The 26,960-nt window shown below is 42.0% G+C and overlaps 1 protein-coding gene across 2 annotated transcripts in view; it reads right to left on the bottom strand.

Moving 5' to 3' along the window:
• THSD7B (thrombospondin type 1 domain containing 7B) overlaps positions 1-26,960 on the bottom strand; it is a 626,924-nt gene that overhangs the window by 315,359 nt on the left and 284,605 nt on the right. For both annotated transcript variants that reach the window (XM_065561607.1, XM_065561605.1), the window contains exon 3: positions 1,760-2,570. In XM_065561607.1, the coding sequence (XP_065417679.1) occupies positions 1,760-2,570 (811 nt within the window). The remainder of the gene's footprint in view (positions 1-1,759; positions 2,571-26,960) is intronic.

The following is a 26,960-nucleotide window of genomic DNA, read 5'->3' as shown; positions in this document are numbered from 1 at the left end:
ATCCCACAGACCTGGGTTTACAATGAAGTGTAGATATACCCTAGAGCCCATGAGCCAAATTCTGATGTCACAGAGATACAAATCAGAAGTAGCTCCATTAAAGTCTATGACGGTAAAATTGGTGTAAGCAAGATTAAAATCAGGCTATATATTTAGAGTCATGCAAAAAAGTGGAGATGTCAGAAACTGCTGGAATAGTTTGCGCTGACTCTTCTTCTAACCAATAAAAACATCTGTACTTCGCAGCAGATATAATAAAAGCAGGTACGAAAAAGGCTACAGGGTATATTTCATCTCAGTATGTGTGCAAAACTGCCAGTGACATTAATAGAAGCAAAGCATCAAACACAAAATAACCCCATCTCTCTCCAATTTGAATGTGAGCAGGTGCCAGGAGCTATAGATTAGTGAGAAATACACGGAGTTCTGAAAAATTCGGGAGCAAGATTTTTGAAGAACTTCTAATGTTATCGAAAAAATGTTTCAATCCTAAATTAAATGCAGTGCTAAGATATTTTAAATATAAATCTGAGGAGAAATTGGAAGAATAAAAAGGTTTTCACTGCTTGCTGTACAGTATTACAACCTTGACATTGAAATAATAGGAATCCATACCATATGGTCTAAAAAAATGATTAGGTACCAAAAAGAGGACAGCAGTCAACAACTGGTATTACAGAAAGAAATGTAAGACTTCATTCTCTCCAATATACTCTAATACCTACCATTGGCATCAATAAGAGTTGCATATGCATATGAAGGTCCATAATTACGCTTAGATGAAAATAAAACTATTATAGACTAACAAATTTATTAGAGCATAAGCTTTTGTGGACTACAGCCCACTTCTTCGGATGCATATAGCATATAGCATCCAAAGAAGTGGGCTGTAGTCCACGAAAGCTTATGCTCTAATAAATTTGTTAGTCTCTAAGGTGCCACAAGTACTCCTGTTCTTCTTTTTGCGGATACAGACTAACACAGCTGCTACTCTAAAACTATTACTGAACTTTCATTAGCTAAAACAACATTGCTGGAAATATCAATATCTCAATTGGTATTGTGCCAAAATTCTTCACTGAGTTGCACCCATGATGTAATCAGTGAAAATACCAAGAGTTTAGGTTGGGATAGAGTTTGGCACATTCAGTCTAACAAAAGTAATACTACATTCTACAAGAATAATTTGTATCTACAGCAAAAAAAATTTTAATTGGAATTGTTAATATTACAAAGAAAGCAATATACTCTTCCATTTTCTTTAATGGACAAACAAAAATAAGTTGAGACTAGTATAACTCTGACAGACCCTGGTCGTCGGCAGGCAGGATCGAACGGGGGACCTCTAGAGCTTAGTGCATGAGCCTCTATCTCATGAGCTAAAGCCAACTGGCTGTTAGCTAAGGCTGTAGAGCAGACACATTTAGCTCTCTGTGTGTAAGTGGTCTCGGTGCCACTAGGTGGGACAGAACACCACACTCAGGAGATATGTGGGTTACACTAGCACAAAAAGGGAGCATTAAAAACAAAATTCATGTAAACATTCACAAATAGTAAAAGTATGCAAAATAGCCCAATTACATTGTTTACCCTCCTTGCAAAGCCAAAGTAAAAAACAAAAAGTGCATTAAAATGTGGGTTTAAAACTTAAAAACTAAGTGCCTTTGCATTGTGTTACCAGGCAGAACCTGTTTGCCAGCTTTCTACAAAACAAACCTATTTTAGATAAAATAAAAGATGAATGTGAAGATACCCTTACCTCAGCATAGCATTTTTCCCATCACTCCTTGTACACCTAACTTGCCTTGTCTGATAACCTATTTCTACATCCCATGGCTTGGAATAGTGGTGGGATTTATAACTGTGCAGTTTGAATGTGCTTCGTTCTGCAGAATCCGAACTGAAATCCAGCATAGTTCTTCCAATAAGACTAACTTCTTTAAGGTGAGGCAACCTGCATTTACTCCAAGGTCCAACTTGAAGACTGTAAGTGTATTCCTCTTCCCCAAGAGAACAAGGGATAGGGACATCACAGATTCTTGATTCAGTAAGATTTGGACAATTGGAACCACCATAGAGTGGAGGAGAGATAACAAAACGAGTTCTGTGTTGTAAACTCCTCACACAGTCTTTGCTGCACTCAGACCATTTGGAGAATTCTGATACAACACAATCCCGTGGACAAGGTATTAGACAAGCTTGTTCTACAGGTGGCTGTGGTATAAAATATTCACATATTTCACTGGCAACTATAGTTCTATTCAGTTTCTGAATACAATGTACGCTTCTGTGTTGTAGCCCATGCTGTGCAGTCACACAGTCTGTAGTCCTTGGTTTGACTTCACCATGAGCAAAAGGAACAAGCACACATATCTGCCATTCTGAAACTTCCCACTCAAAGAGTTCAAGGTGCCAGTCACATACTTGAAAGCAGCTCCTTTGGTTTTCAGGTTTGTCCCTCAGTTCACAGTTTGAATGGTGGGTTGTCCAACCTTCTACATGGACACACCACACGGCTCGACTCCGAATACCACCTGACCCGCAGTCACCTATACATCGCCCCCAATGACCTATGAAAGAAAGAAAACATTGAGCAAATGGTTAGAATGCCCTTCTAAAGGAAAAGTGAGATAATCCAGTTCAGAAAGACTAATTAGAATCCATTGCTGCCATTAATCCACACTAAAAACCTCCTCCTGAAGTCAATGAGAGTTCTGCTGTGGAATAATAGCAAGATCAAGCCTGAGAACAGTGTACAGTTTCAGTATAGCAGTAAATAATTATCATCTTGACCCTGCAGTATGCTGAATGCATCCTAAAAGCCAGACTTGTCTCTCTGCCCATTGACATCACTGGGAGCTAACCCCTTTCAGAGCTTTGAGGAAAGAAGATGATCAGCCTTCATTTTTCTAAGCCTCATTAATATGGGAAACTTTCAAACAATTTTCCATATTTACACAAATTCTCCCTAACATCCAAAATTATAGGCAGCCAATGACATTTCTGTAATAAAATGCATCCAAAAGCCTAGGGAAACACAAGCATTTCATTTCATTTGCACATAGTTTTTTCGGTGTAAAATAAATATAAATCTGATTAAAGAAATAGCAGTCTAAAAGAAAAAAATTCAAAAGTCAGGTTAGACAAAAGAATAAACATTCTTAATAGGGGCAATTAGTCAATGGAATGAACTACATGGTAAGGCAGGTGAATCATCAGAGATGTCAAAAACCAGGATAGATTAAAAAAAAAATCTAGAAAAATAAGATCCTGCTCTTTGCTCGAGGCTGAAGTGGTGGAACTGACTTTTCTAACCTTATGTACCATTGTATGTACTATAAGCCAGGTTTTGCAAGGTGCTTCATTTGGGAGCAGAGGATGTTCAACAGCTAACAGAAAATGATCAGCACCTCACAAGCATTGAACTTTAAATTACTCTGGAGAGAATACATTTAATATGTACTGCAACTGCAAGGTACCATAGCTGACACATGAAGCACATAGCCCAAAAGAAAACTTCTTATGAAATTTTGTAACTGCATATGCAAACACATCAGAATTGTTAAGCGTAGTTATGTGAATCTTATCTAATGATTACTTTTTTAAAAAAGACAAAATATTGCTGTTTCAGCTTTGTTTCATAAAAAAAATTATACGGAATAACTGATATCAAGTTTATACTGTATGAAATTACTGGCACCTGGGGGAAAAAGAAATCTGGACTGAATTTGCTATGCTAAAAAAAGAATACAGCCAACCTGACATGAGAGCTTAGTTATTAATATCATTCCTTACCTTAGAAAGTTTCCAATATCCAGTCACAACACTATTTCACTGGGCAATATATTATGAATATAATGTGCACTTGAAAATACACTGCAACTGTCCTAGAGTTTTAAGAGACCTGGCTGATGAACTTGCTGGACAGTTAATGGTGATTTTCAGTAACTCTTGGTGCACTTTTTAAAAAGGGTAAATGGGATGAACCAGATAATTATAGGCCTTTCAGACCTATGATCAATCCAGGGCAAGATGTTGAAGAGACAGACACAGGACTCGCTTAATAGAGAATGAAAGGAGAATAATGTACTTAGTGCAAATTAGCATGAGATTATGGAAAAATAGATCCTTCAAACGAAGGAAGATTTTTCTGATGAGATTACAAGTTTGGTTAATAAAGGTAATAGTGTTGATGTAATATACTTAGAGTTCTGTAAGGCATTTTGACTTGGTATTGCATGATATTTTGATTAAAACAACCTAGAAAGAGGTAAAATTAACATGGTTCATGTCACACTGTCAGGAGTGACTCACAACCATGTGTACTTACCTCAGGGCAGGCTACCAAAAGCACCCCAAATGAGTGATATGTTCTATAATTAGATTTAACCAAGCCAGCAACCAATGTGAATTCCTGGATCACTATAAAAGTCTTACCATGGAACGACAGACAGTCCCCTTAGACTTTCCAGTCTATCTTGCCAGCCAGGCAAACTGGACTTAGTGATAAATGGCCACTTACACCAAAAATCACAACATAGAATGCTTCCAATCCCAAGGAATTAGTCACTTACTTCAGATCAATTGGTGCCCTAGATCCTACACCAAAGACAAGGCCTGCAGCCAACCCTGGAATAAACTATCCAAAGGTTTGTTAACTTTCTTATTTCTTTTTCCTAGTTATTTACGGGCTAAAGCAAGCAAACACACACAAATGAGCTGCAATCTAAATCTTAAACGTGACAGAGTTGTAGTGATCTGTCAATTCAAAGGGTCTTTCAGGGAGGACCCAGGAGGTAGCCCCTGGGGATCTCTGACTTCAGTTTGGGGTCTCTGGCCCTGTGAGAGTTCAAACAGCCAACAGATGAAATATTATCCTGGGTCTGTGTTTTATTTCCTTCATTCAGCCTCCATGCCCACAGGACGAGCTTTCTTGCACATAGGATTGGTTAATGGAAATGCTTTGTATTGTGATATTCCTTGATAGACCATCTGATTTTGATAGTTCTTCTGGACCGGGGGGGTGGGGAAGGGGGAAAACACACTTCCCATCTGGATTCACAAGTTTAGAGCAAACATTTTCAAAGTTATAAAGCAAACCTTACATATTTCCTTATAGCATGGAATACAGACATTACAAATAAGATTAATGCATGCAGCAACCAGGAGCGGTACCAGGGTTTTTGCCGCCCTTGGCGGCGGGGGTCCTTCCGCTCCGCGTCTTCGAGGCACTTCAGCGGCGGGTCCCGGAGTGAGTGAAGGACCTGCCGCCGAATTTCCGCCGAAGACCCGGAGTGGAAGGACCCCCCGCCACCGAATTTCCGCCGAGGGCGGCAAAATGCCGCCCCCCAAATCTTGCCGCCCTAGGCGACTGCCAAGGGTCGCCTAGTGGAAGCGCCGGCTCTGGCAGCAACTTACAAACATTCTAGAGAGTCTAAACACCAAATACATTCTTATGAGAATGACACACTAACATAATTGAATGGTCTGGTCTCCAGCCATGAGTTTGTCAGTTCTTAGCTAATGCCTGCAGCCTTGGCAAGAGCTGACGACATCTGGCCTGCCAGCACCACAAGCCCACATTACAAACAGGCTAATTGATAAGTCTCAAACTGTAATTGTAAAGGGGGGGAAATAGTCACCAAGCAGGTGTGTTTTCAGCAGGGCCCAGCAGGGATTAGTTCTTGGCCCTATACTATTTAGCATTATCAATGATCTGGAAGAAAACATAAAAAACAACACAAATAGAGTTTGCAGATGACACAAAAAAATGGGTGAGTGGTAAGTAATGAAGAGAACAGGTCACGGATTCCAAGGAATCTGGATAGCTTGGTAAACTGTAAGCAAGCAAGCAACATGTATTTTAATACAGCTAAATGTATACATCTAGGAACAAATAATGTGTCTAGGGTGACCAGATAGCAAGTGTGAAAATCAGGACAGGGGGTGGGGGATAATAGGTACCTATATCAGACAAAGCCTCAAATATCGGGACTGTCCCTATAAAATTGGGACATCTGGTCACTCTATATGTAAGATCATAATTACAGAATGAGAGACTCTATCCTGGGAAGCAGTGAATCTGAAAAGTTTGGGGAGCGTGGTGGATAATCTGGCAAACATGAGCTCTCAGTGTAACAGTGTGTCTAAAAGAGCTGACAGGATCCTAGGATGCATAAACAGCCATGGGAATCTTGAGTAGGAGAAGAGAGGTTATGTTACCTCTATTTGGCTGTGGTTCGCCTGCTGCTGGAATCCTGTGTCAGTTTTGGTGCCCACCATTTAAAAGAAGGATATTGATAAACTGAAAACGATTGATAGAAGAGCCACGAGAATGATTAAAGGATTAGAAAACATACAGCATAGCAATAGAATCAAGGAGCTCACTCTATTTAGCTTAACAAAGAAAAGGTTAAGGGGTGACTTGACTACAGTTTATTAAATAATTGTTATCCATGTAGATACTTATAATGGGCTTTTCAATCTAATAATCAAATTTTTTCAAACCCATCAGAAAAAGGGTATAACACAAGCCAATGGTTGGAAGTTGAAACTAGACAAATTCAGAATACAAAGACGACAATTTTTTAAACAGTGACAGTAATTAACCTTTGGAACAATTTACCGAGGGTTTTGGTGGATTCTCCATTACTGACAGCTTTTAAATCAAGATTGGATAGTCTTCTAAAAGATATGCTCTAGGAGTTCTTTTGTGGAAGTTTTATGTCCTGTGTTATACAGGAGGTCAGACTAGATAACAGAGTGGTCCCTTCTGGCCTTAGAATCTATCAATCTATTCCTATAGGATTTTTTAGAGCCAGAAGATGACTTGCGATAATAGATGGATTTATAATAATACATGGAACTTCAGAATACTATGTTAATTTTTGTTTTATCAATGTTAAAACCTGTCATATGGTTACAAGTCTAAAAAATGAGACTTAAATGCAATTATATTATAATGTAATTCAATCAAAAATGCAAATGCACACTCAGCATAGCATTGCAAAGTAGGCTATTTTTCAACTTTTTTTTTTAAAATAGAGATCATTAAGAAACTGCAAAAAAGGAAGCCTCATAAAACAGACTCAGGTGCAGGCAGTATTCCCTGAGTGAAGACCTATCTTGTGACGAGCTTTGTATTTCTGTTGATTACGCTTAGGTCTGGAGGCATAGTCCAGGCTCAGCTGCACAATCCTGACTAGCAGCCGAACACTGAAATCTATACTGAGAGCAAAACTCCTGATAAATTAATAGCCATTTTGTCTGAGCACGAAGTAGAGGCACATATCTGAGCTGAACAGAGGATTAGGAGAGAACACAATACATTCCACATTCTGTCCCTAAACATTATTGCTACCCCTTCTCCCCAGAGCTAAAGCAAGTTGCTCTGATGCAAATCCTGCCAAGACTATGGTTTCCTCTAATAGGTAAGTACTTGGGGGCGGGGGACGTGAGATGGAACTGCTTGTTAACTTCCTAGTGCTAGCATGCAAACTTCTTGTAGGTGTGAAAGTTATAATGTTTCATAAATATAATATTTAACTATTTGTGCCCTGACTTAAGTAAAATTATTAAAATGCTAGCTTTAGTAAACCTCACAAGATACTTGTATTGCATTATGAAAATATAGAACACTAAGCATTATAATACAGATAAGCATGTAATTTCTGACATCTTAGACCAAAGGAAAGGTTTTAGGTTTGAGGGTTTTTTGGGTTCCCTGTACCCTCAGACCTCAATCCTTCTCCTTCCACTGTGCATAATCAGTAAAGATAATTCACCCCAAAGTCCCAGACAGTATTTGTCCTCTGTAGTACCAACAGCAGCCCATCTCCACCACCCAGCTTTTAAAAGCCAATTATACTTTTAACAAGGAATTAAATGCCCATGTGCTGATGGTGCCTTCTGCATATGGATCTAAGGAGAATGATCCCAAGCATGTTGCTACATGCGTATATATGGCTGTAGAAAAGACTGGAGCAGGCAAGCTTGTGGACAAGTGCAATCGTGTTTTCAAGTTAACCACAAATTGCTAAAACAAAATTAAATTTTACTTGTGGCAAAATTGTGTTCCTAGTCGAAACATGTTAGCGTGTTTTTAACATATTTTCACAGTGTAGACAATTGGCAATTTCAGCAAAGAGGTTAAAAAAAAAAATCAGATACAGGGATTCAACTAGACCAGCTGTTCTCAAACTGTGGTTTGGGACCCCAAAGTGGGTCATGACTTTGTTTTAATGGGGTCGCCAGGGCTGGCTAAGACTTGCTGGGGCTCGGGCTTCAACCCCACTGCCCAGAGCTGAAGCCGAAGCCTGAGGGATTCAGCCCTGGGTGGCAGGGCTCAGGTTACAGCCCCCCTGACTGGGACTGAAGCCCTTGGGCTTCAGCTTTGACCCCTTCCCAGTTCAGGGCAGTAGGGCTCGGGCTTTGGCTCCCCGACCCGGGGCAATGAGAATCAAGCAGACTCAGGCTTCAATCCCCCCTCCTGAAGTCATGGAGTAATTTTTGTTGCCATTGGGGGGTTGCGGTGCAGTGAAGTTTGAGAACTCCTGGGCTAGACCCCCAGTCCCCACCCAGTTCAAGTTTAGGTACACTGATGGGGCAATGCGGGAAAGCATTTTGCCACTGCCCCACTATTCCTGCTTTATGGATAGCTAGAGGACCTCTGCAGAGCTACAATTTGACATAATTTATAAGCAAAAATGTAAATACATTAAATATTGTAAATTACACTAAAACGTAAATATTTTTGTTCAAGAGAACAAAGCATCACAACCCCTTACTTTTAGGTGCCTTGCCACCCCGGGGAAACCACAACCCCCACGTTAGAGGCCTAGGCTCCATATATAATGCCTGGAGACAATTAGATGCCTAAGAATGGGATCTGCAAAAGGCATCACATTGAGTGGGGAGCCAGCTAATCTAGCCAGTAGGAAATGCTGAAGAGATGGCTATTGACTAAGCCCTGCCTCTCAAGGGGAGTTAGGCACCTAACTCTGGGCCAGGGAGAGGTGCCTATCTTTGCTTGGGATTCTCAGCCAGAAACCTGACATTCAGCTTCCTGAAATTAGGTTGCAAAGCTGTTTCTGGCAAAAACACACACACAAGGGAGGTGCACCATCCTTACAACTTCTAGCCCAGTCTCTAGGGCATTAATCTGGGATGTGGGAGACCCAGGTTACAGTGAATATATAACTACTGATACCCAATGGAAGAGCTCTAATAGCAGTGAGAGAGCATTGTCCCAGAATATACCATAGCCCAGGGATTAGACTCACCTCTGTGGGGGAGGGGGAGAGATCCAATTTCAAATACCTTTGCAACAGCAAGCTAAGGGAGGAATGGAATCCAGGTCTCCCGCATGCTCTAACCCTAATCTCTGGGAAGTTACCTTTGCCTCCTCCTCCCCCCATTTTGTGGGGGGGTTAGGTGTGCTCTGAGCAAGACCCAAAAGCAAGATAGGTGGGGAATGCCTAGTTTGAGGATCCTGTTGTGGCTTAGGCATGAGCTAGGTGCCTGGGCACCTAGGCAGAGGTGGCTGCGTGCATGTTCACTGACAGAAACTTAGGCAAATCGGAAATGTTAACCATGGAAATTTAGATGGCTACAGAGTTAGGCAGCAGGTAAGTGGGGATTTTGAAAGTCTCTGGGTGAAGATGTGGGGAGGGAGAGAGAGGAGAGAACAGGTTATGTCATGGTAAGGGTTTACCAAATCATGACAAGGACATGGATGAGGTACTTCTAGAACAAACAAATGTCCAACACACGGGACCTGGTAGTGTAATGGAGGACTTTAACTACCCAGACATCTGTTAGAAAAGCAATATGGCAAAACATGAAACATGCAATAAGTTCTTGTAATGTATTGGGGACAACTTTTTATTTCAGAAAGTGGAGGAAGTACCATGGGGACAGCTATTTTAGACTTGATTCTGATCAACAGGAAAGAATTGGTTGCAAATCTGAAGATGGAAGGCAATTTGGCTCAAAGTGACTATGAAAGGATAGATTTTGTGATTCTAAAGAAAGGAAGGAAAAGAGTAGCAGAATAAGAGCAACAAACTTCAAAAGAGCAGACTTTAACAAGCTCAGAGAACTGGTAGGAAAGGTCCAATAGAAAGAAAATCTAAGGGATAAAAGAGAACTGGGAGGTTCTCAATGAGAAAATATTAAAGGGGCAACAGCAAAGTATCCCAATACAAAGGAAAGATAGGAAGACTAGCAAGAGGCCAATATGGCTCCATCATGAGCCCTTTAATCACCTGAAAAATCAAAAAGCAATCCTAGAAAAAGTGGAAACATGAACATATTGCTAAGGATGAGTACAAAAGAATAGTGCAAGTAACTAGGGACAAAATCAGAAATGCAAAGGTACAAAATGAGTTACACCTAGCAAGGAACATAAAAGGCAATAAGAAAAGGTTCTTTAAATGCATTAAGTTAGGGCAAGAGAAAGCCATAGGAAAGCAAAAGTCCTCTACTTAGTGGGAAGGAGAGCTAATAACAGATAACGTCAGGAAGACTGAGGTGTTTAATGCCTATTTTGCTTTAGTCTTCACACAAAAAAAGAATTGTGACCAGATACTTAGCACAATTAACATTAACCACACAAAGGAAAGAATGCAACCAGAATAGGAAAAGAACAGGTTGCAGAATATTTAGATAAACATTTAGATGAGTTCAAGTTGACAATTTCAGAACAGTTAGCAATTATCTCTGAAAATTTATGGTGGATGGGTGAGGGCCCAGAGGACTGGAGAAGGGCAAACATTGTACCTATCTTTAAAAAGGGAACAAAGAGGACCTAGAGAATTATAGACAAGCCAGCCTAATGTAGATACCTGGAAAGATACTGGAAAAAATTATTAAATGATCTATTTGTAGGCACCTAGAGGATAATAAGGTGATAAGTAAGGCTGCGTGTCTGTCACAGAGGTCACATAAGTCACGGATTCCGTGACTTTTGCAGTGGCCTGCATGGCTGGCTCTGGGGCTGCCTCAGCAGATCAGGCAGCCCCTGGGCCAGCAGCACCAGCCACTGCTGGAGCAGTTTGGGTGTAGAAGGGGGCTCAGGTGGTTGGAGTGCAGGGCGGTGCTTACCTCGGGGAGGAGGGGGTTCCGCGTGCTGCCCGCGCTTGCAGGCGCAGCTCCCACTGGCTCCAGTTCCCAGCCAATCGGAGCTGCAGAGCCGGAGCTCATGGCGGGGGCAGAGCGCAGAGCCCCCCTGGCCTTCACTCCCCCAGAAGCTGCAGGGACACATGGAGCTGGGTATTGAGCCTGCCAGCCCCGTCAACCCGCCCCCCCCCCCCCCCCCCGCACCAGCAGGGGTCCCAGGCTGCTGCCCGGTCCCCCTCCCCCAGCACCAGCAGGGTTCCCGGGCCGCACACCAATGGCGCACACCAGCACCAGCGGGGATCCCGGACCACCACCCCCAGCACCCATGGCACCTTCAGACCGCCTCCTTAGAGAACCCCGGCCTCCCGGTCCAAGTTTTAGTTAGGAGTATATAGTACAAGTCACGGACAAGTCACGGGCTGTGAATTTTTGTTTACTGCCCATGACCGGTCCATGACTTTTACTAAAAATACCTATGATTAAAACATAGCCTTAGTGATAAGTAATAGCCAACATGGGTTTGTCAAGAAAAAAATCATGCCAAACCAAATCTGATTTCCTTCATTGACAGGATTATTGGCCTACTGGATGGGGTGACGCTGTAGACATGATGTTTTTATTTCAGTAAGGTTTTTTTTACATAGTCCCATGTGACAGTCTCATAAGCAAACCAGAGAAATGTGGTCTAGATTAAATCACTGTAAAGTGGATGCAAAATTGGCTGAAAGACAGTACATAAACAGTAGTTATCAATAGCCTGCTGTCAAACTGGGGGGATCTGTCTAGTGGGATCCCGTAGGGTTCTGTCCTGGATCCAATACTATTCAATCAGTGGTGGCTCCAGGCACCAGCGCTCTAAGCGTGTGCCTGTGGCGGCAAGCTGCGGGGGGTGCCCTGCCAGTCCCTGCGAGGGCGGCAGTCAGGCAGCCTTCAGCAGCATGCCTGTGGGAGGTCCGCTGGTCCCGTGGCTTCGGCGTACCCGCCGCCAAACCTCCCACAGGCATGCCAGTGAATCTGCGGGACTGGGGACCTCCCGCTGGCACACCGCCGAAGGCAGTCTGCCTGCCGTGCTTGGGGGGGCAAAAAAGCTAGAGCCATCTCTGTATTCAATAATTTCATTAATGACTTGGATAATGGAGAGGAGAGTATGCCCATAAAACTTGCAGCTGACACCAACCTTAAAGAGGATTGCTAGCTCTTTGGAGGAAAGGATTTGGGGGCTATAGTGGATCACAAATGGAATGTTAGTCAACAATGGGATCCAGTTGCTAAAAAGCTAACATTCTGGAGTCAGTAACAAGAATGTCATATATAAGGCATGGGAGGTAATTTTCCCCCTCTACTCAACACTGGAGAATCCTCAGCTGGAATACTGAGGCCCACACTTTTAGAAAGACATGGAAAAAATGGACAGGGTCCAGAGGAGAGCAACAAGTATAAAAGGTTTAAAAAACATGGCCAAGGAGGAAAGGTTAAAAAAGCTGGTTACGTTTGGTTTTGAGAAAAGAAGACTGAGTGGCGGACCTGATAACAGTCTTCAAATGTTAAGGGCTGGTATAAAGACAAGAGGGGCTTAATTTGCAGCAAGAAAGATTTAGGTTAGATATTAGGAAAATCTTTCTAACTATAAAAGGATAGTTAAGCACTGGAATAGGCTTTAAGGGAGGTTATGAAATCTCTATCATTGGAGATTTTTAAGAACAGGTTGGACAAACATCTGTCAGGGATGGTCTGGTGTAGCTGATCCTCTCTCAGTCCAGGGGGCTGGACGGATGACCTCTCGAGATCCCTTCCAGGCATATATTTCTATGATTCTAAATATTGGATTTAAATGCCAGGCACCTAAGTCTTTTTAAGGATGTAGCCCTTAGAAAACTAAGTCTTCTTTTCAAGAGTGACAAATACTTCAGAGACTAATTCCCATTGACTTCCAATGGCACTTAGGCACCTAAGTCACTTTTGGAAAAGGGACTAAGGCACTTCTGAAAATTTTACTCCTTCTGCCTGTATTTTCCACAATTAGATTCAGTTGTTGAACAGAGGCACATAAATATTCTGAATAGGAAAAAGCTGCATTAAACTATATGATAAAGTTAAAATATGGCATATATTTCTAAGAGAACTATATAAGCATATGCTAACAGATGACAAATAGCTTCTAAAGAGGATTTTTTAAATCAAATCACATATAATGATCCACTGGCACTTTAAATATACATTCTTGAAATTTCTTGTAAAATATTCCACACCAAATCTCAAAAATTATCTAAATATAAAACAAACCAACTGAAGAGTTAGATGCTGCCCTCGTTTTAACAGTAATAGGCAGTCATATAATTTAAGTATTATTGCATTAAATAGATTTATGAAATGTTGATCATTGAGGTGTAATTACTAAAATAATAAGAAGAAGAACGCAGCTTTTTGATGACTTGATTATATTATCATATAGCAGTTTTATATGCCTAAGCAGTTTTAATAGATTCAATAAGATGTGTTTTGTTTAGTGCATATTTTTAAGCAATTTATTAGCTCAAGTATAATATTCAGGCTTCAACTTAGTTCATCTTTTTAATTAAATTATTCATTTCACTGGATTAGTTTAAATGATACTCTGAAGCATATCACACCATCGCTGTAAGACTTTTCTTTGGGATGAAAGATTTTCAGAGTTTAATTAGTGTGATGTACACAGCAACGTTTACGGTTTTTAGAGCTATACATCAAAGTAGCCTAAAAAAACAGAAAGGAATGTTGGGTATAAAGGAGGGATGGCCAAAGTGCACTTGCCAAATCGCATCATTAGAATGAGTTTACACAATACTGCAGAAGAATTGTTCTTCTCTGTAGTTTTTTGCTCAACAGCTAATCCATAAAATAGCTGCAACTTGAACAACAATCACCCTGACTGGATAGAACGAGAAGAAGCCTGAGCACAAGTTGAGATAGTACAATTTTACATCAAATGCGAATTTAGGATAAAGAATTACTAAAAAAGACAGTCAAGCAAGACACAGCAGTAATGAGACTGTCACTGACCACAGCCTCCAATTGCAATGATTCTGTGGTACACATGCCAGAAAATTTGCTTTATGCCAGAGATGGGGGGGGAGGAAGCTAAGTAAGTGTAAGAAAATCAGATGCAGGACTCATTAATATGGATTCGCTGCACCTCCTGATAATCTCTTTTTGGACACGAGAGTAAACTAATCCACAACGCTTCATTGCTCAGCCAAATTTCCTGCTGTATAGCTTAACGAAGTGGAAGGATGCAGATATTTGCACTCAATAGTGTGCTCTGTAGTTAGTAGTTAATTATTTTTAGGCGCTTTCTCCATAAATAAATTTAATATCAACTAGAAGTATTGAAGAATATGAACACTAATAAACGTTATTAGAAACCCCATAAAATGATGACACCAAAAAGGAAGCATTCTGGAATGATATGTTAGTTGTCCTGGCGTTAGATAGAAGGCCACCCACAATTAAAGCTAAAGAACAAATAAAGTGAACTTTCTTTATGTGAGAGAAATCAGCCTATGAAAAGTGGGAAATCTCCATCCATTGCTACATAATGAAAAAACAGTTTACTGCCCGAAATTTAAGCAAAGAAATTATTTTCTTACATAGCAATTTATACTAGCAATAAAGGATATCAAAGTGGTCCTTTATACCGTAGTTGAACGTCCATGGATTATATTGGCAAGAGGGGCTCAACTCAGATAACTATTTTGCTTATTAACTTCTAGTCTGACTGATTTTCATTGTAGGTAAATAATTCAATATCTCATCATAGCTGTCAGCAAAAGAAGTATAAGTCTCAACAAGCAACATATAGATGCCATACTGGGATGGTCCATGTATACAAGGTCTTTTCCTACCAAACAACACCCTTAATATATAAATTGTAGAGTAAACAATATTACATACCCAGCCAGAAAACTAATGGGAGGTAAAGCAATAAAGAAAGAAGCTGAGAACAAGATGAAAAGAGGTAAGCAAAATTCCCACAAGAGACACTTGAGAGTCAACAAATGATTCCTTTATATAAGGGAAATTCACAGAAATGAAACTCAGCAACAACAAGAAATGATAAATGCTCTAGGGAAATATGTAATTGGTGTATGTGTTACATTAAGTTAATCATATTCAGAAAGGCTGCGTACAGGGCCGGCTCCAGGCACCAGCGTAGCAAGCAGGTGCCTGGGGCAGCCAATGAAGAGGGGGGTGGCACGTCTGGCAGCAATTCGGCGGCGGGGCCGTCACTCCCTCTCGGAGCGAAGGACCTGCCGCCAAATTGCCATCGTAGAATGAAGCGGCGGTAGAGCTGCCACCGATCGCGACTTTTTTTTTTTTTTTTTTTTTGCGCTGCTTGGGGCAGCAAAAACGCTACAGCCGGCCCTGGCTGTGTAAGACCTCAAGATCTAGAATGCAGGCCTGCAGCACTACCAGGCAGCAGACATATCCAGACTGCCACCCAGCAACAACTGTAACCAGTTTCAGCTCCACTTCCCCTGACCCGCTGTGGAAACAGACCATAGGAAGTTCCATCACAGGGGTTTGACAGACAGCAGCCTTATACCTCTTAATTGGCTCTCTGCCTTATATAAACCCAAAGGGCATTCCAAGAAGTGTCCAGGAAACAGTGCGGCTCTCCTGTAGTTGCCATGACCATTCCTGCTCTTTGCTCCTGAATCCTGACATTGACCTCGACTTTACCACCTGACTCGCACTCGGTCTGGAATCTGACTACAAACTCTTCTGTTACTCCCAGCCTCAGGTTTGCTCCTGCTCTGGTCCTTGGCCTGGGCTGTCCTTATTGGGATCCTGACAGGCTGGATGGAATTTAGCTTTCTGAAGTATGAACTGGACCAATGTGGAGTCTAAGAGCAGGTCTACACTATGGGACTAAGGGCTTGTCTATACTTACGCGCTGGTTCGGCGGCAGGCAATCGAACTTCTGGGTTCAATTTATCACGTCTTGTCTGGACGCAATAAATCGAACCCAGAAGTGCTCCCCATCGACTCCGGTAATCCTGCTCGGCGCGAGGAGTACGTGGAGTCGACGGGGGATCCTGCCTGCCGCGTCTGGACCACGGTAAGTTCGAACTAAGGTACGTCGACTTCAGCTACGTTATTCATGTAGCTGAAGTTGCGTACCTTAGTTCGAATTGGGGGGTTAGTGTAGACCAGGCCTAAGTCAAACGTAGGTGGAGTTGCGTAACTTAGGTTGACTTTTTGCGCTGTCTACACTGCACTGGGTCAACAGGAGAAAGTCTCCCGTCAACTTACCTTACGCTTCTTGTTACAGTGGAGTACCGGAGTCAATAGAAGAGTGATCGACCTTTGATTTAGTGGGTCTTCAGCAAACCTGCTAAATCAACCCCGGTGGATCGATTGCTGTGCATCTATCCCCCATTAAGTGGAGACAAGCCCTAAGAGTCTGCTAACATAAGCCAATGCTCTCAGCCTCACAGTAGTCCATCAAAATGCCTACTTGCCATCTGAGAAAATTTCTGTCCAAAAATGTAGACCAGTTCTAATCAATAAAGCACCATAAGTATTTATAATACAGCTCTTTTATACCACTCCAGCAATGGAAAAAAAAGAGCCTTAAATCTTTTACACCTGTTTTATACTCCTAAGGGAATTCTCCAAGAATAATGGAACAATTGACTAAGCAGACAGGCTGATAAACTCTGCTCTGTTTGAGGGGACAGAGCCTGCCCCATGCCTACCTCCTCAGAAACTCCCCAAAGCCCTGCCACTCCATACCAGTATGCAGCAATAAAGAGCAAGAGGCACACAGTCTCACTCACACGCCCAGCTCTGGTCCCCCTGGCGGTCATGACGTATCCCCACCTAAGTTCCCCGTAAGCTGCACGGCCGCGCAGCAGCCTTCTTAGGGAGGTGCTCAGGGAACCCACGCGGGCACCTGCCACGGCCTGGGGAGGGGCGCACCTCCCTTGGCCCCAACCTAGGCCGGACCAGACCGGACCCTGCTGTGGCTGGCACGGGACAGCTCAAGCCGCAGCCGGCGCACCACAGCACGGCTCGAACCCAGCCGCGGCCCGGAGCTCCTGGGGTAGGGGCGCCTATCCTGCAGCCCTAGTCCCGGAGCTGCCATGGTGGGGGACAGGCGCCTCTCCCCCCTAGCCCAGGTGCTGCTGTGGGGAGAGAGCGCTAGGGAGAGTCCTCTCTCCCCGCCATAGCCCCGGAGCACCCTCCTGCACCCCAAACCCCTCGTCCACGGTCACACATCACCTCCATATTGGTGCACATAACAAAATTCATTCTGCAAATGGGTGGGAAAAATTAGAGAGCACTGCTCCCCATTCCGGTGATGATTTGTCTCCCTGCTGGCTGCTCAAACCAACATGCCTGCACCGCCGGGAAGGGACACAGGACTGCTTTTGTGGCTTCCCTTTGTTTCCCTGTCAGAAGTCATCTGCAAATAAATCTGCAGGGACATGAATTCTGAGCATGCTCAGTGGCACAGAATTTCCCAGGGAGTCGAGGGGGAAGAGAGAGAGTGTGAGTGAGTGAATGAGTGTGTGTAACCCACACCCCTCCTGGGTGTCGTAATCTGTCCCATCTAGTGGCACTGAGACCACTTAGAGAGAGAGATTAATGAGTCGGCTCTACAGCATAGCTAACAGCCATATGGCTTTTAGCTCATGCATTTAGCTTCAGAGGTCCCAGATTCGATCCCGCTCGCCAATCTGTCGGTGTTACATGTGCAGTTCCTATTCATTAAATTAGGGTATGTCTTCATTGTGCAGTTAACCTGGTTTTAGCCCCAGACCACTATCACCCCATAGAAAAACCTCTGATCTAGGTTTGGAGTCGCTTTAAAGCCTGGCTATTTAACATGGAGGAGTGTATAGGTGAGAACCTGGGCTCTGGCTTAACTCAGGCTGGAACGTGTCACATGGTAACTAGCTTTGAACACCACCCCTCTCCCTCAGTCCTTTCAAGGAATGCCCACTTAGGTCCCAGACCTCTAGCCTTTACCTGTGTCTGAGCAGAAACCCATGTCCCACTGCCTTCTAACTGGGGGTTTTCTGACTGCAGTCACCTTGTACTTCACTGTGATAATCCCAAGCAGGTCTGGCAAATATCCTGCTCCTTAATTTCTGTCCAAGACAATGACAGAATTTTTATCAGTGACCACACAGCTCTTACAAAGGAGAGTACTTTTATTTAGGGACAACAGCATGCAAAGAAAAGATTTAAAAAAAATAAAAGGATCTGTAGCCCATCTGTCCTAAGGTGACCCTGGCATGTTCCAGTCTTTCCAGCTCTTCAGCAGGGTAGAGTCCTCCCTGGAACAAAAGGTCATTTCCATTTTTTGGATCAAAATCCTTCATCTCCCAGCCTCCTGACAACAGGTAAAACCACTTACTGTCCCCTTCCACAGGGGGCCCAAGCCTCAAAGAGCAGGGTATCTGCATAACCAGCTTTGGGATTTTGTATTAATCACTCCCAAGTGATTTTAATTCCTGAAGACCTTGACAGCCTTCCCCAACGAGACAGCATACCATCCGTGGTTCACAGAGATATACATTACTTTTATAAAATTGAATACAATCATCTCAAGATTCACCTGCGTTAGTCATTCCTGTCTCAGAACCCACCCATTTTGTACAGAGAACACAAGCAAAAGCATTCCAGTGCCAAGAGTCCTTCAATGCCCATCCCACATTTCCCCCCAAAGGACAGATAAGTTCTCCCACAACTGACCAGAAAAGAATCCTAGAGTGTCTCAGCACAACGAACCATGGGGATATGGTTCCAGACACACACAGGCAAGCGCAAAAAAAAGAGTGACGACACAGAAATGTGGGTGGGGCTTTGCTGTGAAGATATTCACACCTGGGCTAACTGGGATGCACAGACACGCATGTCAATCATGCAGGTTAACTCTGCAGTGAAGACTATAGAAGTTGGAGTGAGTGCAGACTTGTGGATCTGCCACAGGGGAGAGTTCCAAAAACCTACAACATAATGAAAAAAGTCCTTCTTAGTTCTCCTGTATAGTCATAGAAGTGAAGGAACTCAACTAATATAGAACACAAGAATGGCCATAATGGGTCAGACCAAAGGTCCATCTAGCCCAGCATCCTGCCTTCCGACAGTGCCCAATGCCAGAGGGAATGAACAGAACAGGTAATCATCAAGTGATCCATCCCATCACCCATTCCCAGCTTTTGGCAAACAGAGGCTAGGGACACCATTCCTGCCCATCCTGGCTAATAGCCATTGATGGACCTATCCCCCATGAGCTTATCTAGTTCTTTTTTGAACTCTGTTATATCTCATTATCTTTCACTAACATGAGAAAATTAAAAGGACACTGGAAATTTTTAATACAACATAAACAAATAGATTTCACAGAATGTCTCAAACTGTCTAACACACTACAGTAATAATGATGTAAGAGCAGTTACTAAATTAAATCAATCCAATAGAAAACAATCTATAGATCATTTTATTTACCAGCTTTTATCTGACAGAAAAAGTCCATATTGCTTAGCTAATTCAGTTACCACCAAGTAATATAACACAGTAATTGTAGCTTGTAATCTGAATTGCTTTTCATGCCTACAGACTAAAAATTATGCAATAATTATGCTCGCAAGGACACAATGACATTTGCTCTTACACTCTGACATGCAGGGCTCATGAACATCAGAAAAAACAAGCTATTTAGATAATGAGTCTATATTAGGAATAAATTGTTTCAGTACTAAATATCAACCCGAAAATGTGCACTTTAATAAGGGTTGCTTAATAAGCATGTTATTGCTTAATAAGGATGGCTATTATAATTATGATTTGTTTACTATGACATTTAGCTGAGTTGCCATCCATTCACCATCTGAGAGATCATTCAACAATGAATATCTCTCAAAGTTTGTCCCCATGGCTATATACTCATTTATGAACTCAGGGACAAAATTAGCAATTAATTAAATATTTATGTTTGTAATTTCAACAGATATTGTCCAAGTCACATTTAATATATAAAATAATGAAAGAACCTTGAAGAAAATGAATGGGCAATTACTCTAGAAGTCTTATTTTTCTTATGTTTGTTTTTATGTCTCTCTTTTGGCATAGATCATAACAGAAGGGTTCTATTTAGAAACCAAAAATATACTGAGGAGCATTTGTACACGGCTGAAATGATGTTTCTTTAAAAACAATGTATTAATCACAGTAGACAAAAACCACCAAATATAACATCAGCAAATCATGATTTTATTACTGCCAGACTGAAGAATTACTTCAGGCAGCTTCTATCATAACTCGTCAAGATCATCCGTGTACTTGGATTGAATATTTGCAGTTGGCATAAATCCAGCATCTTTCCATGTGATCACATTTGAGTCTGAGACAATAGAAGACTAAAAGTTATTTTTATTTGTCTTCATGGATAGGTGCTGCTGACTCAAACAAAATGTCAGTTTTGTTTATAATATTTTTTAAAAAAATTATGAATTATTGATCACTAGTTGCAAGAAAAAAAAATCAGTTAAAGCTGGCTTCCTGGAAAACTCTACTAGAAATTTACTCATAAAATCCTCTTTATCTAGTGGAAACAATATGAGAAAGAGAGCGTAAATGAAGCTCATATATATATTCAATTCCCATTGAAATTTGTTTTAAAATTTGCATTTTTGGAACTGAGCCGAAATCAAGAAGTATTAGTCAAACCTCTGTGAGCTTTGGTAGTTTAGATAAGGAAACAGGGTCAAGTCACTGTGGATTTTATAGGATTCCTCTAATGATGTTTTGTAAAATTAAAACCCACTTGCTTGTCCAGTTTAGAGATGGAAGAAAGCAAAACCCCTCTGTTCAGACACCCTGGACTTTGGTGCTCTTTATTTTTAACATGCATTGTTATAACTAAGTTTCCATGGACACTGAGGAAATAAGAATGTGGATCCTGTCTCAAAGAGCACAGAGCTAGATTCCCCTTTCATGCCCCCCACACCTGCTTTGTGAAACTCTAGCAATACGAAGCTGGCAAATTCTGTAGATCCAGGTACACCAGCACAGCGGTTGTGTTAGGAGTATGTCTCAGGGAAGAGTGGAGAGCTGTTAGTGATGGATAACAGTGTGGGGAGGAGGGGAAAGGGGAAAAAAAAAAAGAGAGAGAAATTCAGTTTTAGACAAACTAAATTTGAGGAGGTGGCAGTACATCCAAGACCTGACATTGGAAAGACAAATCTCAGCTGAAATATTGCTTTTTCATCTTGGTTGTACTTAATTGTCTCAATTCTTTTGCTATTTATTATTAAACAACAATTTGGCAAAAGATCTTCTACTATAATTTCTATGAAAGATGCTATAAAAATAAAATTGTATTGTATTTGTAGTGTGTCATACAGAGCATATAAAATTCCTCTAATTAATTTTAAATATGTGCAGCGCTATTTAAAAATTTCATGACACAGTATTAAGTAATTCAGAGTCTTAGTTATTCATCTTATTCTAGATTTGAATAAGGATGAAGTTTAGTGATTTACAGCAGTGCCGTAGTTTTTCCCCTCCAATTTTACAATTAAAGTCTTCACATTATTATCCACATGGGGACACACCATAGACACACAAGATGTTCTGCAGTAATGGATAAAGAACAGTGCTGCTTATGAAGATCCAGTGATTTATTAACCTCTTGGTACTGGGAGGCAGAATTTCTCAACACTAAGCACTAATGTAAACTGCATTAGCTTAGCTATTGGATCATGTACCCCCGTCAAGGAGACAGCCTAGGAAAACACACTCCCTCTCCACACTCCCTAGTTTTGAAAGCAGGAAAACACCTCCCATACAAAGCTGTTTCTACGATACCAATATAGCATTTTTTGATAGTGAATTAGGAGAAACTTTCTGTCTTGATAACTGACAATTAGAAAGACAGGTCACACTTTATAGTAAGGTTCAATTCCTAAATGTTTTCAACTGGTTAGTAAATGATTAATAGAAGTCATCAGCATGCTACAGACATGAGTAGTGAGTGCTACAGACGGTTATCTACATCAGTAGAAGGTGTTATAGGTGGTTACAAGCAAGCTCTTACTTTCTCTAACAATCTATAAGAATTAATTAACCATTTATTAGAACACCTATTAATCCCGTATCAGCTAATTACAAATGCAACCTTTATACAAAGTCTGACCAAAAAAAATTATTTATCATTTTGCTTTGACTGAGGACTTCGCACTCTGATCAGAATCACCAGGTCCTCAGTGAAAAAGCCAAAAAGAACCCAATACAAAGCCCCTTGGAGTACTGTATTTCTATGTTTCCCCTGCTTGAAGTCAAATCCATGATTGTGACTGAGGCCTCCTTCCACTCTGACAATGCACGGTCCCTCCACACATGATCTCAGGTGCATAATCTGACCTATAGTTTGATAGTTGCCACATCAGCAAAAGCCTTTTTTTCCCCTCTCCCTGTTCCTTTCACAGACCTTACTCCATCTGGCTTTTATGCCCATAAGAGAATTGTTCCAATTTATTCTTCAGCCATGCATAAGGTCCAGATTTGATGTCTGGACCTGCCTGCTTACTAATCAGGCCTGCAAAGGGTAAAACTGCTGCAGAGGCGGCATACTTAGCCAGAAAGAGAGCGACCCACACATCTCAGCAGTGAACTATACCAGATGATTTACGGAGCAGCATTAATGGATTCCAAAGGGAGCCATAACCAGGCATCTCTGCTAGAGGTTGATTGCCCTGACACTGGGCCACAGTAGGAAAGTTAAAGGGGAAACCCTGGCAGGTGGTTCAACATCTATTGGGAATTCAAGCTCTAAAGCCTAAGGAGAATTCTTACACTGATTCAGAAACAATGAAATATACTTGGCTTAAATCACAAAGAATTGCCATGTGTTGTTTTAGGCCCCTGTGTGAAACCTCAGGAATGAGGTTGATGTGTTTATAAAATGTAAATGCTTAGAATTAAAGATAAATCTCTGCACCTTATCATGTAGTCCTTTTCTCAAGCAAAATTCCCATTAATTTCAATGGGTATTTCACATGAGCAAGGAGTGCAGGACTAGACCATATATCTGACTTTTGATAAGCAAACCCATTTCCTCAGCCAATTTTAAAGACCAGTTGTCATAACTATAAAGGGAAGGGTAACAGCTCTCCTATGTACAGTATTATAAAATCCCTCCTGACCAGAGACTCCAAAATCCTTTTACCTGTAAAGGGTTAAGAAGCTCAGGTAACCTGGCTGACACCTGACCCAAAGGACCAATAAGGGGACAAGATACTTTCAAATCTTGGGGGGGGACGGGGACAGAAAGGCTTTTGTTTGTGCTCTTTGTTTGGGAAGTTGTTCGCTCTTGGGACTGAGAGGGACCAGACATCAATCCAGGTTCTCCAAATCTTTCTGAGCAAGTCTCTCATATTTTAAACTTGTAAGTAAACAGCCAGGCAAGGCATGTTAGTTTATCTTTGTTTTCTCAACTTGTAAATGTACCTTTTACTAGAGTGTTTATCTCTGTTTGCTGTACTTTGAACCTAAGGCTAGAGGGGGGTCCTCTAAGCTCTTTAAGTTTGATTACCCTGTAAAGTTATTTTCCATCCTGATTTTACAGAGATGATTTTTACATTTTTCTTTAATTAAAAGCCTTCTTTTTAAGAACCTAATTGATTTTTCCTTGTTTTTAGATCCAAGGGGGTTGGATCTGTATTCACCAGGGAATTGGTGAAGAGTTTCTCAAGGCTTCCCAGGGAAGGGAATTAGTTTTGGGAATGGTGGCAGCGGACCAGATCTAAGCTGGTAGTTAAGCTTAGAAGTTTTCATGCAGGCCTCCACATTTGTACCCTAAAGTTCAGAGTGGGGAAGCAGCCTTGACACCAGTCATCTGGATTTTCTTATCAACGGTCTAGATTCTCAGATGCGCTGTGGCCACTTTGCACCAAGCCACAGACACAAAGCAACTAACCTCATGTTGTCTGACCAGTAGAGTATTTTTATCCTATGCCACACATCCCTAATGTAGGGTGAGGGCAGAAACAAGAGGACATGGCCAGGCATACCTGCTCCCTGGTGAATTCTGTTAGCTGCAACAGCGCTACGAGTGCTTTGCTTTTGACCAGGAACTGTATCAGCAACTGAACAGTCTCAGGACTGACTGGATTGGGTGCAGACACCAAAAAGCCATCTTTTCCCTCCCACATCCTCTACACCTTAGCTATACCAATCACAGTCCAGGATCCAGCCCGTTGGCTTCATATTAAGTCAGTTTTAAGTATCTCATTCTGTCAGTGAAGGAATTTTCATTACGTTTCAATAAGATTTAAAATAGCACTCTGAATTTTATTAAATCTTTGTCATTGACACAGCTTGGCAAAACTGAAACAGGTTTTTGTTTTTAAAAAAAATATTTTATAATAAAATACTGCTTTATGGATTCTTAGGTAGCAAATAGTCCATTCTAGAATCAAACATACAGGACTGAGTCTCATATTCAGCAAAGCATCTAACCAGATGATTAAGTTAATTCTTACTCAGCTAAGCACTTAAGTGCTACCTAAAATTAACTGCTTAAGTGCTTTGCTGAATCAGAGCTTTAACTCCTACAGTTATATGAGAGTTTGGAATAAACATGTTTTCATCACACATTATCAGTAACAGCAGTTCTGTCAATGCTTCCATGCTGTAGGTTTCTATCCTGTTTATACAAAATAAAGTTATGAAAAGCATGAAAATATCCTAACAGGAGATTTGTTAAACAGTAAAACAAATAAAATCCTGCTTATTAAATCCATATTTCTCTTGTTATAAAAGATACAATTATTATTTTCCCATGGCAAGACAGAAGAAAATCAATTTTATTAAAGACACCAGAGTGAGATGTAGTCATATTTAAATACCTTGTGTATACATTAGCAAACAATATCATGAACATGCTGTGACAATCAGGGTCTACTCCTGGGGAGAAAAGAAGGTTTTAAACCCCAAAAATGGGCAGTTGAACCAACTGATTGCACACTGTATTATTGTATTATAAAAGTATATCAAGTAAGATCTTTTATGAAAGCTTGTAATGTTCTGAACTTGACGGTCATTATGAAATACGTACACAGACTGTGGTTATTAATCTATGTATTTATCTATATAAAAACTCTGCTCATAACCTGTACTACAACTTCAACTACACCTCAACAGTAGGGAGGGACACCTCCGAAGCCAGTTGTTTACTAGAAGCCAATTTCAAGTATTCCTCCATTGTCCAACCCAAGAAAAGACAATGATGGAGAGTTAATGAGAAGACAGTGAGACATCCTGGCTAGAATTTCCTTTTTGTCAACTGTCTGAAATGGGCCATCTTGATTATCACTACAAAAGTTTTTTTTTCTCCTGCTGATACTAGCTCATCTTAATTAATTAGCCTCTTAGAGTTGGTATGGCAACTTCCACCTTTTCATGTTCTCTGTATGTGTGTATATCTTCTTACTATGTGTTCCATTCTATGCATCTGATGAAGTGGGCTATAGCCCACGCAAGCTTATGCTCAGATAAATTTGTTAGTCTCTAAGGTGCCACAAGTACTCCTGTTCTTCATGCCAGGAGAGAAGGGGGGGAGGGGGAAGAGAGAGAGAGAGAGAGAGAGAGAAAAGCCTTTTTAAAACAGGCTTGGAACTGAGGATAGTCATCCAGAAATTAAGGCAGAGGTGGATTAAGATTTATTGTGGCCCTGGGCACAAAGAACATTTGGGCCCCTCACACCCCAGGGCTCAGGGGGCACCAGAACTGGGGAGACGGGGCATGCCCACCCCACATTTTTAAAAGTGGACAGGCCATGCCCACTCACTTTTTAACATGGGCATAGTAGCCTCAGGCAGGTGCGGAGCGGTGGCAGCCTGGGCGTAGTTTGGAGTGGGGCAGGGGTTGTTGCCCTCCCAGACTACAAGCCTTGGGCCAAAGGCAACAGGAGGAGCAGTGCCACATGTGGTTGCTGCCTTGGGCACAAAGCCCAGTGGGGGCAGCCTGTCACTGGGAGCAGGAGAGACCCAGCAGGGCAGCCTGGCAGCAGCAGGACCTGCTGGAAGCAGCCTGGCAGCGGGAGCTGGGCACAGGCATCGAGCGAGCCCAGGTGGAGTGTGACCTCCCTGAGGCTCCCTGCTGCCTCCCAGCGGAGGCAGGGCCTCCTCTCCTCGCAGAGTGTTTCTGCATACAGAAGGGGGCATGAGGCCAGACCGGAGCCCCTGCCCCTGGGTACCACCAGCAGTAGCATGCCCCGGGGGCAGGAACACGGGCCGGTGGCTGCTTTCGGGCACTCCAGCCCCCACCCAGGGCAGATGGAGATCGGGGGCTCCCTGGCCGACTCTCACCACCACCCAGCTCCAGCTTCTGGCCTGACTTGGGCCTCGGGGAAGGACAACGACCAGGGGGCAGGACCACAATTCTGGCACCGGTGCCTCCCCCCGACTTCTACGTAGGTTCCAGTGCTTGGAGGCCCCCAAATTGGCCTGGGCCCCTGGGCACAGGCCCCGTGCATTAATCTGCCACTGAACTGAGGGACAGCATCTAGGCAGGAAGCTGAATCGCTCCTAGAGCTGGAATATGCTAGGAAACTGGTCAAAGGCGATAGGTAACTTGTACCAAAAAAGGGATTTTATCTAATATGGAAGTGTAAAGCCTGAGGTTGCGTCTTTACATTCATTTTCTGTGTAACTCATATATGTTTGCTTTTTCTTACTATTTTCACCTTTGAATCTGTGTTTCTTTCCATTAAATAAACTTTTGGGTTATTTTTACTCCAAGCAGGTCTCTGGTGTGCGAACTGTGTGGAGTGCGTATGCTAAGGTGAA

The sequence above is a fragment of the Chrysemys picta genome, chromosome 11 (genome assembly GCF_011386835.1).
Source record: "Chrysemys picta bellii isolate R12L10 chromosome 11, ASM1138683v2, whole genome shotgun sequence".
Taxonomy (NCBI): Eukaryota; Metazoa; Chordata; order Testudines; family Emydidae; genus Chrysemys; species Chrysemys picta.
The sequence above is the reverse complement of the archived record's forward strand: the minus strand, read 5'-3'. Positions and strand labels throughout refer to the sequence as shown.